Here is a 12266-nt window from a genome sequence, read left to right on the forward strand (position 1 = left end):
TAAATTTTCTATGTACCCTGGTGATATTTTCATCAAAATTAAGTCAAATTACTATGCACTGTATATACATTAGGAGGACTCCCACCCGTTACCTTTGGTGACCCACTTCTTATTTCACAAAAACAGAAAAACATAAAATTATAGAATTAATTCATAGTGGAAGTCTTGTCTCACATCACATAATATAGTTATGAATGTGTGGGTGGAGATACAGACTGCACAAAACAATAACGAATGTGAATTTGCTTCTTAAAGGGGTTGTATTGGACTTTTACACTGATGGTATGTTGAATCGGTGGAGGTGTGACACCCATCAGCTCCTGCCGATCAGGCGCTCCTGATGCGGAGGCAGCCAGAAGTGCTCAGTTGCGGAGTGGAACAGCACAGTTCCACCAACTGCATAGTGGCCATAACCGGGTACGGCACATCCACCCTCCTGTTGAGTGCTGTCGGTGGCCACTGACACCGGGAACAGCTGTTTGTTAGGGGGTGCTAGATGGCGCACCCACTCCAAAAAAGTAGGCCATCAATGTATAAGTCCCGGATAACCAGAAAATTTGTGAAATTGTTGGACTGCCTTGTAATGATGGAACATGGAGAAATGTCAAATTGTAGTATTATGGTAAGTGGCATCCACAAAGGAAAACTAAACAGTAAACCATGTAATTAGCTGACCTTGGGAGGAGGTCGTGTTTTTTCGCCTGCATTATAACTGACATATATGTAAGATCATTCTGTCTTGATGTTTCGTTTCCCAATTTCCATTGATATGGGAGTTTGAGAGGCAGATAACTATTTTCTGTATTACTATCAAGATAATATCATGGCAGTGATCACATACTGTACCTTCATTTTCTGATGGACAGATACACTGGTAGTCGTTGACTAGATCTTTACAAGATGCTCCGTTCTGACATGGGGCTGACAGGCACTCGTTGTATTCCACCTCACAGTACAATCCGTGGTAGCCTGCAATGACAAAATGACCAGGTAAGAAGTCAGCGAAACAGTCCGGAGTTACCAAAGATTACAATAAACATAAGCATATAACTCATCACATGCAAAAGCTATGAAGCCCTATGTGAAGCCAAATCTACACTTAGTCATAGGTGATTTCTGCTCCCCATTTCATACCGTTTGGTTTTGTTGTTCTGTGGGTCAAAGACAGGTATCCTACAGCCTGAAAGCTCTTAATACCTTGAAGAACAAAACTTTTTATCTGTAAATGATCCCCCTGCAAGTAGTAGAAAGCTGGCTCTCTATTGCCTCCTATTGGAGGCTGCTAACCTATAAGCCATGCCTGACTCTTTAAAAGAAACCTGTATCCAGAAATGCCATTTTCCTACACGCATAGGGATAATCTGCAGGTAAATAGTGCAAAAAGGGAATTTGTCAGTAGGAGCAACCCTTCTTGCTTTCTATATGGGCATGCAGATCATGGAAAATGTAATAAAATGATACCTTGATATCTGCGATTCGATAATTTATTTTTGAGAAATCCATGTTTTTTTATATACAGCTCTGGCAAAAATTAAGAGACCATGCACAGTTTTATAAAAATCAGCTTCTCTACATGTCTGACAGCCATTCCATTCCAGTGCCAGATGAATTCCAACCAGAGCACACCTCATTCTACTTAATGTGCTTCTGACTAAGTGACCACCTGAACCAAATCTTATTTAACGAAAGTATAAAAAACCCTGCTGTGGTGTTCACAATCCTCTTGCAATAGGACAAGCTGGATGGCAAAACAAGTGCTAGTAATATCCCATATCCCAAAAGTAATAGGAGTGAAAAAAAAATCACTTTTATCCATGCCAAAGGATTTGAAAATAAAAGTCTTGAGTGAGGAAAAGAAGGGCTCAATTCTGGCTTTACTAGCAGAGGGATACAGTGAGCGTCATGTTGCCTCCATCCTTAAAATTTCTAAGACAGCAGTCAATTACAACAAGGTCAAGCAGTAGACATTGGGGACAACAAAGCTACAAACCGGCAGAGGGTGAAAACGACTCTCCACTGACCGGGATGACCGTCATCTTAATCGAATGTCACTCAGCAACCGCATGATGACATCAAGTGACCTACAAAAGGAATGGCAAATGGCAACTGGGGTGAAGTGCATGGCAAGAACAGCTCATAACAGGCTCCTAGAGGCAGGGCTCAAGTCATGTAAAGGTAGAAAAAAGCCTTTCATCAATGAAAAGCAAAGAAGAGCCAGGCTGAAGTTTGCCAAAGACCATAAGGATTGGACCATAGAGGACTGGAGTAAGGTAATCTTCTCTGAGTCTAATTTTCAGCTTTGCCCAACACCTGGTCATCTAATGGTTAGACAGAGACCTGGAGAGGCATACAAGCCACAGGGTCTTGCACCCACTGTGAAATTTGGTGGAGGATCGGTGATGATCTGGAGATGCTTCAGCAAGGCTGGAATTGGGCAGGTTAATCTTTGCGAAGGATGTATGAATCAAGCCGCATACAAGGTTATCCTGGAAAAACAGTTGATTCCTTCTGCTCAGGCAATGTTCCCCAACTCTGAGGACTGTTTTCTTCCAGCAGGACAATGCACCATGCCACACAGCTAGGTCAATCACTGTGTGGATGAAAGACCACCACATCAAATCCCTGTCATGGGCAGCCCAATCTCCAGACCTGAACCCCATTGAAAACCTCTGGAATGTAATCAAGAGGAAGATGGATAGTCACAAGCCATCAAACAAAGAACTGCTTAAATTTTTGTACCAGGAGTGGCATAAAGTCACCCAAAAGCAGTGTGAAAGACTGGTGGAAAGCATGCCAAGACGCATGAAAGCGGTGATTAAAAATCATGGTTAGTCCACAAAATATTGATTTCTGAACTCTTCCTGAGTTAAAACATTAGTATTGCTGTCTCTAAATGATTATACTTGTTTTCTTAGCATTATTTGAGGTCAGCAAGCACTGCATTTTTTGTTGTTTTGACCATTTCTCATTTTCTGAAAATAAATACAAAATTTAGTGCTTGGAAATTTGGAGACATGTTGTCAGTAGTTTATAGAATAAAAGAGCAATTTACATTTTACTCAAAAATATACCTATAAAGAAAAAAATTAGACAAACTGAAAATTTTGCAGTGGTCTCTTAATTTTTGCCAGAGCTGTATGTAAATGAGCTGTTAAGATCTATGGGCTGGATACAGATCTCCCTGAGCCTCTGCCTCCAGAGACTATTTTAAATGAAAGGAAGGCATTACCAGTGTGATCAGGAGAGCAGACTGTTAGTCATTACATGTCTCACACTAGTAACGCCCCCCTTTGATTAATAGTAATCTCTAGAGGAAGATTCTTAGAGAGATCTGAGTGTGACACAAAGATCTTAAAAGCTCATTTACATATTAAGAAAAATGTAGATATCTTGAGAATAAAACATCGGATCTCAGAAATCAAGGTGTCATTTTATTCAGTTTCCTATGACCTACATGCCCATACAGACGGCTTAGGAGGGTTGATCCTACTTACAGATTGCCTTTAAATCCTAAATAGTTGGCTTACTGGAATGGAGGCTACAGAGAGAATATGAAGTTATATTTTTTCTGTTGCTGATCACCTCCAGTCATCAGGGCGGTGCAGGGGACTATAATAGTCACTGTTCACTACACAGTGCACACGGCCATAATGACTTCTCAGCACTTTGACTGACAGCTGCTTTGCACAGACCCGCTGCACATACATGTTCCTCTCACTCTTTTCAACATTATATGTTTGGCTGATGAGACTTTGTTGCAGGAACTTAATTAGGAACTTAACCTTTTTCAAGTGGAACATCACATTGACTAAATCTGATTGATGTTATATTGTTTTACATTAGTCTAACAGCGTCATTCACTACTGAGGATTAGAGATCAGCGACTTTGCCTTTTTTAGGGTCGAGTCGGATTTCATGAAACCCGACTTTCTCAAAAGTCGAGTTGAACGAAATAGGCCGACTATCGTGAAAAGTCGAAGGTCCGACTGAAACACGAAACCCAATGCAAGTCTATGGGGAAGCAAAGTCGGCAGGGAGTGGAGGACAGTAAACACACCTACATGCCGGACAGCTTTTTTAAAGTGTGTGAAATCTCTCTCTCTCGACGCTGCACGTCATCTCGTTGCCCACAGTGTACATCCTTGCTCATTGGCTGAAAAAAAAAGTCACGTGCAAGCATTCTGTGAAATCCGATTTTGGCGCTCGGATCGCCGACCGCATGGCCGACGTCACGTTATGGTCGGGTTTCGCCGTGCGAAACCCGACTTTGGCGAAAGTCGGCGACTTTTGAATCTGACCAACCTGTTTCGCTCAACACTGAGGATTAATCATCCACATGCTGGATAGCTCTGCTACACACCTATATTCTGATTACAAGAGGTGACTTGTCCCCATCACCATTACCCAGTCATCATTTTTCCTATGACTTTTTTTTTTTATTTAATGTCTGGTTTTAATCATTGAACCTTTTGAAAAAAAGTGAAGGAAAAAAAGAAAAGACGAAACAAGGATATAATTGTACAATTCTAGCATGAATCTATAATTGTCCTTTACCAACCAAGTGCTGTTGAGGATTATAATTTATTAAGGTATGGTTGCTAGGTAGGTAATGAAGGATTTGTATAGAAATGAGATATGAAAAAAGATCATGAAAATAAATCTAAAGGGGCTGATACCTATTTTTGGTGTTATATAAATTCTATTTACACCCCATAAATCAATGCTTAGTTCTGACATGTTATCAGTAAGTTACTGTACATCTTAATATTCAGATTTATTACAGTACTTCTCATTTCTAAATGTAAGGTTTGAAATAGAATCACATATATTAAGCCATGCGGGAACCATTATAAAAAAAAAAATACCTAAAAAGTAAGCAATATTTTAATTTTCCCTACGTCAATCAATAGTACACATGAAAATAAGAAACTTTGTAAAATTTCTCATCAGAGAAATCTGCTTCTTTCTCCTTCTGGACTGATCATTTATTTTGAACTCATGGGTCACACGCTGCAACGGTCTTTGGTAAGGAAGAGGGGCCCAAAACTGTCCCTGGAACTGGGACCCTAACTATCCTTTTCCTGGGGGTACTCTTCAAGGAAGAGAGGCCGAGTTTCCGACCTTACTATGCTACCGTTAAAGCCTGATCTATCTCCTCCCCATCCCATGAGGCATGGGACAGAAATGTAATTTAAACAAGACACAAAGACAAAACAGGGATAACAGAAAACTTCTATCATACAAAAGCACTAACCAACAATAAGGAGGAAGACAGGGACAGGGAGGAATAAACTAAATGGGACCAGGAGATAAACACACACGTACTACAACAACGCTACTCCAACCACTTAGCTTTAGCACACAGCACAGGAAGACAAATCTTTCACCAGCAGGGACAAGAATGTCTGACCAGATTTTATAGGAAGAGAAAATGACCAGATGAGAAGCAGCTGAAATGGAGCTGCATGTTTCTGACCAGTATAGGAGGGGTTGCTAACCTCTTCAGCACCAGAGGAATCCATTTAGTATGGGACACAAATCACACCATCTCTAAAGAAGACCTGCGATTCATTACCCAACATGACTGTGTAATTCCAGGTCTACCAGGGGGACGTGACACCCTCGTGACAATGGGTAAGATCTGTATTCCGTGAAGACAGATTTTCTCATTACTGATATAAGAGATGGCAGTTGGTGCTTATAAAAATCTATCGAGAGCAGGGAGGAGCTAGAGGCAGACACAGACATTCTACTGCAAGTTCTCCTGAAACCACGGTTGCAGTTCTCGATATAACTTTATAAGCAACAATTGCCCACTCCTAGCTCAATAAAAGGAAAATCTATATTAACGTAAGGCACATTTTTCCCATAAAAAGAGAATTTTTACAATAAATAACCACTTCAGGAGGAGAAAGAAGAAAATTTATCTGATAAGATAAATTACCAAGTTTCTTATTTTCATGTGTACTTTTGACTTATGAAATAAAAATGAAAATAATTGTTACGCTCTTAGTCTCTTATTTTTTTCAGAGGATGAACTAACTGCTGTCCAGTGAAAAGAGCTTGTGTTCTAGGCCTCCATGACAACACTTCCGGTTTGTACTTAGGAGGCAGCTCAGTGTTATCATATGGTCACTGTACTTCAAAGCAACTAATGAAAACCAAACTTTATAGCAGAGGTGATGATCTGAATTCTATGAAACCCTGTCTCCTAGTGACATGTGGTGCCAGGCTACAGGAAGGGCTTTCATGGGCATAAAACCACAGAAGATCTTCTTCCAACAGAGACTAGACTATAACCGCTGAAAACACTTCTATGTTTTTTTAAACACTCATGCTAAAATGAAAAAAGAACCTTTACTTTCCTGTAAAATTCCTGCCACTCCAGTGCCGACATGATGTCATAGCCCAGAAAACAAAGGCCAGTGTGGAGCTGGAGAGTGGGTGGCAGCATAGTCAACGGGTGAATAAAGGTTATTTTATTTATATATCACATTTTACCCTTGAATAATTTTTCTTTTTTTATGCCAAAATTGGAAAATATTTTAATTCCTAAAAAGCATGCAGTGAACAATTACAGCGCTAATGGTCAATCCTAAGGATAAAGGGACTTGACAGGCGCCACATGCCCTCCAAACCACCAACATGTGTACATTCATATATACAGTGGGGCAAAAAAGTATTTAGTCAGTCAGCAATAGTGCAAGTTCCACCACTTAAAAAGATGAGAGGCGTCTGTAATTTACATCATAGGTAGACCTCAACTATGGGAGACAAACTGAGAAAAAAAAATCCAGAAAATCACATTGTCTGTTTTTTTTTTCATTTTATTTGCATATTATGGTGGAAAATAAGTATTTGGTCAGAAACAAAATTTCATCTCAATACTTTGTGATATATCCTTTGTTGGCAATGACAGAGGTCAAACGTTTTCTGTAAGTCTTCACAAGGTTGCCACACACTGTTGTTGGTATGTTGGCCCATTCCTCCATGCAGATCTCCTCTAGAGCAGTGATGTTTTTGGCTTTTCGCTTGGCAACACAGACTTTCAACTCCCTCCAAAGGTTTTCTATAGGGTTGAGATCTGGAGACTGGCTAGGCCACTCCAGGACCTTGAAATGCTTCTTACGAAGCCACTCCTTCATTGCCCTGGCGGTGTGCTTTGGATCATTGTCATGTTGAAAGACCCAGCCACGTTTCATCTTCAATGCCCTTGCTGATGGAAGGAGGTTTGCACTCAAAATCTCACGATACATGGCCCCATTCATTCTTTCATGTACCCGGATCAGTTGTCCTGGCCCCTTTGCAGAGAAACAGCCCCAAAGCATGATGTTTCCACCACCATGCTTTACAGTAGGTATGGTGTTTGATGGATGCAACTCAGTATTCTTTTTCCTCCAAACACGACAAGTTGTGTTTCTACCAAACAGTTCCAGTTTGGTTTCATCAGACCATAGGACATTCTCCCAAAACTCCTCTGGATCATCCAAATGCTCTCTAGCAAACTTCAGACGGGCCCGGACATGTACAGGCTTAAGCAGTGGGACACGTCTGGCACTGCAGGATCTGAGTCCATGGTGGCGTAGTGTGTTACTTATGGTAGGCCTTGTTACATTGGTCCCAGCTCTCTGCAGTTCATTCACTAGGTCCCCCCGCGTGGTTCTGGGATTTTTGCTCACCGTTCTTGTGATCATTCTGACCCCACGGGGTGGGATTTTGCGTGGAGCACCAGATCGAGGGAGATTATCAGTGGTCTTGTATGTCTTCCATTTTCTAATTATTGCTCCCACAGTTGATTTCTTCACTCCAAGCTGGTTGGCTATTGCAGATTCAGTCTTCCCAGCCTGGTGCAGGGCTACAATTTTGTTTCTGGTGTCCTTTGACAGCGCTTTGGTCTTCACCATAGTGGAGTTTGGAGTCAGACTGTTTGAGGGTGTGCACAGGTGTCTTTTTATACTGATAACAAGTTTAAACAGGTGCCATCACTACAGGTAATGAGTGGAGGAAAGAGGACACTCTTAAAGAAGAAGTTACAGGTCTGTGAGAGACAGAAATCTTGATTGCTTGTTTCTGACCAAATACTTATTTTCCACCATAATATGCAAATAAAATGAAAAAAAACAGACAATGTGATTTTCTGGATTTTTTTTTCTCAGTTTGTCTCCCATAGTTGAGGTCTACCTATGATGTAAATTACAGACGCCTCTCATCTTTTTAAGTGGTGGAACTTGCACTATTGCTGACTGACTAAATACTTTTTTGCCCCACTGTAAGTACCCTGATTCAGAACAGGTGAGGAATATGTAGGCACCACTGGATGAACTGTTGTGAAAACCAATAACAGCTGTTCGGGAAACTTTTGATGTTTGTGGCGCAGTAGCCAACAAGTAGTATATAAACATGAAAAAATGTAGAAAGGCAGCACTCACTGTTTCCTTTGGTGAAATGAAGTCCTTTATTCAATTCATACAGACATCCAAAGTGGCATAGTGGGAGATGGAAGGACGGACAGCCGTTTCATGCACAGGTGGTGTTTCAATGGACCCGATTTTTTCAGTGTTTTATTGCACCACCCATTGCTCTCAATGGGTGAAATACGCTGAAAAAACACTGAGAAAACGCAGAAAGAAGAGACACACTCCTTTCTGCAAAACCCAAGGTTTTCCACAAAATACTGGAGGACAAAAAAACCAAGGTGCGTGTATTAGATTTCTGAAATCTCATAGACTTTGCTGGTACTGTAAAATGCAGGTGAAAATTTGAATAAAAAAATCGCATGAAAAAAGTTGAAAAAAAAAACCGCAACGTGTGAACATAGCCTAATAAAAATGTGCATATGATCTATTATTTTCTGCCATATATGTTTATAAAACTGCTTATTCTAAAAATATATATTTTTTTAATTCTGCAACTTTTTTTGTTCATTATTATTTTACATAGCAATTATTATATTTTATTTAATTTTAACATTTGATTTGCGTCTCGGGGACTTCAACTTTCAATCTTTTATTTTTAGCTGCATTGTAGTGGAATATTTGTGCAATACAGTAAAACCTGCCCTTGTAAAGTGCACCGCCATCTATTAGAGCCTACTTTTGGTAATGGATTTGTAAACTCAAACAATATGTAACTCTCAATAGCGGAAAAACATGAGCACACCATTATAAACCGGAATAAGAAAGCATCCCAATTGTACGACGGTTCATACAAAGGGCATGGCTATTGTAATGTGGTGTGGAGTAAGGCTAATGGGTCCATCAGCAAAACCCAGGACCATGCTGTCTAAAATTCAGGCCTACATTTTTACTAGCAGCGCTTTGTCCCAAATTTACGTTTAAAATGTTGTCAGCCAACCCTTTTTAGCAGGGGAAGAACTACAAAAGAGCAAACAATGTGTCTTAGGTGATAATGGTCAAAAGGGGGCAGCACAGGCCAGTTCTCTTGGCCAAGGTATTTAGTTGCAAGGCATATCACTCAATATTTGTCCTGAGTTAAGGAAAACAATGGTCCTACCTTTCTGAATGCAGTCGTGGCAGTGATGAATAGATCACTAGGGCTCTCCCCCTCTGAAAACATGCAATATAATGGCAGCTTAAGTTCACCAGAATAGAAGCCCCTTCCCTGACATCCGTACGTTCTAGTATACTATACACCCTTTAACTTTTTTATTCACTCCATACTTCCTGTTCTGGAAATCCAATTTATCTTACATAGTTATTGTTATTCTCACTAGGTGAGGTGGATCCTCTAAGTCCAAGGTCTTGGTGGGCACAAAGGCCATGGGTGTCAGTGCAAAAGGCAAATAAGGCACACAGAAAACAGGTAGCAGAGGTTCTGGAAGACCAGTAACAGGCAGCAGAGGTCCTGGAAGACCGCAGGCAGGTAGAAGAGGTCCTAGAAGACGCAGATGGACAGGAGACCTCCTGGAATCCAAAGGTGGATACGTAGCTGAGGTCTTGGAAGTCTGGAAACAGGTAGCAGAGATACTGGAAGCCACAGACAGACCGGAGATGTCTGGGACACCGGAGAAGTCTGGGAGACTGCAGACAGGTAGCAGAGGTCCTGGAAGACCGGAAACAGGTCGTGGTGCACCAAGAAACAAGAGACAATACCAGGTGTGTGTCTTCGTAGACCTTATATAGGCCTAGGTAAATCACATTGAAGCAAGCTTGCAAAGCCCGACATGAGGTACAAGAAAGTTTAGCGGACTGGGATGAAGGGAGCAGAGCCAAGACCCGGGACAGGTATCTATCAGTTATTCTCATCGGTCCACAACTGAGCTGTGAGTCTAGGCATCGGCTGTTGTGAGTTCATTCTCTGGTTCACCAGTTGTGAGTTCTCCTTCCAGACTCCCTCTGGTGGTAACAGGAGGTAGTGAGGCTGATTTCATCGATGGAGATCTGCCATCTGAGAAAGAGGATGACGATTGGACCTCAGGAGTCTCAGATTGGATTTAAGACAGCCGACGCCCTATTCAGTTGCTGGTGATTCCTTCTGGCTTGTCAGCTCTTGGTTTTCAGCTCTGTTCCAGTCATCTAAAGCTAAGTTTTTCTGCTAATGTTCACACTTGATTTTGTTGGTCTATTCAGTTTATTGTGTGGTCAGCCAGCCCGGCAGTTAGTTTTCCCCTTTTCATACTTCAGGCTTATTTAGTCCTCCGGCTGTGACGAAGCGTCTAGGAACATCGTAGGTACGCTCCACGGCTGCTGCTAGCTGTGTGGTAGGATCAGGGATCTGTAATCTGCATAGTTACCAACCTCTCTGGTTTTCTGTGGCTTAGCTTGTTTTGCTTTTTTCTCCTCGGTGACCCATTCATAACAGACGGCCACAGGAGGCAGAACTATGGAAATAGACCAGCACCACTGAAATATGCGGCCTACATGACCCACAAAAGTGAATAGGAGTTACAGAAACACATGGGAATAGCATTTAAAAGAACCACAAACAAACAGACAAAACAAAGCTATAGTGTAAAGCATTGGCAAGAGGCAAGAAAAAGGCAACAGCCCAAGCCTATGACATGACAGGAGATGACTTAGGTCAATCTCTGACTTCAAACAATGTAGACGATGAGAAATCATTTTTTGTGTGTCTCAGCATATTTTTATTTTTTTTAAGAGTGCACCTGCGTTTTGTATGTAATGTCTGGATATACAGTATGTAGGAAACAAATTCAGCTTTTCAAAAAGCAATTCAATTTCTCCCATGGGCTTTATGTTATTTAGCTAAAATATTATTTTTCTATATGTAAATTAAATGTTGTACTTGTACTGTAGGTTTTGCAGAAGTGGCATGATGGGAATCCTTGGAAACCACAAATAAACTGTTATTAAACAGAAAGTTCGAGCGTTCCCTCTCACCAGTTTGTAGGTCAGTCCCACAAACTACCATGTCCAGATGTTACATAGAAGTCAAATAGAAAATATTAAATCCATGTTTTCCCTTTTTTACACTTCTAGTGTGATTTTGGGGGTACTTGTTTTTTTGCTTCATATTATTTTCTCCATAGGATTCTTTATAGATAAAAGAGCATTTCCAATGCATGTGTGTTAGGTGTCGGGTTTCTCCCTCTGCACAGGAGGAATCCCGAACTGAACCGTTTGTCCCGCAGCGCCCGTCAGTGCGGCGCTGTGCGCAGTTAGTGCGCTTTCCAGCCTTAAGATTTGGCTGGTTAGTGGCGTCCACTAGTGCGGCACTGCATGCCTTTGTGCGGTTTATCCTAGCCTCGTAGTCCCGACATTGCAGTAGCGGTGTCGACCGCTAGTGAGACTAGAGGGACTCTTCCCACGTCCTTAGGGCAGAGTTCTGTGTCTCTGTACTAGCGCTTACCCTTCCGAGCCTTGTGAAGTTAACAGGCTCCGGTGTTGGTTTCAGCGGCTCTGTGCAGTAACAGAGTGAGCTTCTGTACACATCGGGACAGCGGTTATCCCGCCTGTGTTTAGCTAGTGTCCGCCATTACCGAGCAGCAGTTTACCATCTCTGCACGGTGGACTCCAGGTTGCGATCACACTTTCTTATATTTATGCTTAGTGCGATCCGCAAACCCTAACAATGTGTGAATAAGAAACTGAAGGGACAGAGAGGGAGTTTCCTGCCAGGAGTTAGACATGGCTTAGCTTACAGCTAGAGCAGACCTAGAGCTGCATGATGTGGTTGTCCCTAAAGTGAGAGGAGACCAAGAGGACGCATAGCGTGATCCAGTGGAGAGAGAAGTGACTGAAAGTACAGAGTGATCGATCGGAGATGGGTCCGAGGAGACAATGCCT

General features: G+C 41.7%; 1 protein-coding gene across 1 annotated transcript in view; it reads right to left on the reverse strand.

Moving 5' to 3' along the window:
* Positions 1-12266, reverse strand: part of DNER (delta/notch like EGF repeat containing) — a 344793-nt gene that overhangs the window by 60008 nt on the left and 272519 nt on the right. The window contains 1 exon segment of the mRNA XM_073565181.1: positions 847-969. Within this exon segment, the coding sequence (XP_073421282.1) occupies positions 847-969 (123 nt within the window).

This window comes from Dendrobates tinctorius, unplaced genomic scaffold (assembly GCF_039654945.1).
Source record: "Dendrobates tinctorius isolate UK_male_01 unplaced genomic scaffold, ASM3965494v1 ptg000572l, whole genome shotgun sequence".
Classification (NCBI taxonomy): domain Eukaryota; kingdom Metazoa; phylum Chordata; class Amphibia; order Anura; family Dendrobatidae; genus Dendrobates; species Dendrobates tinctorius.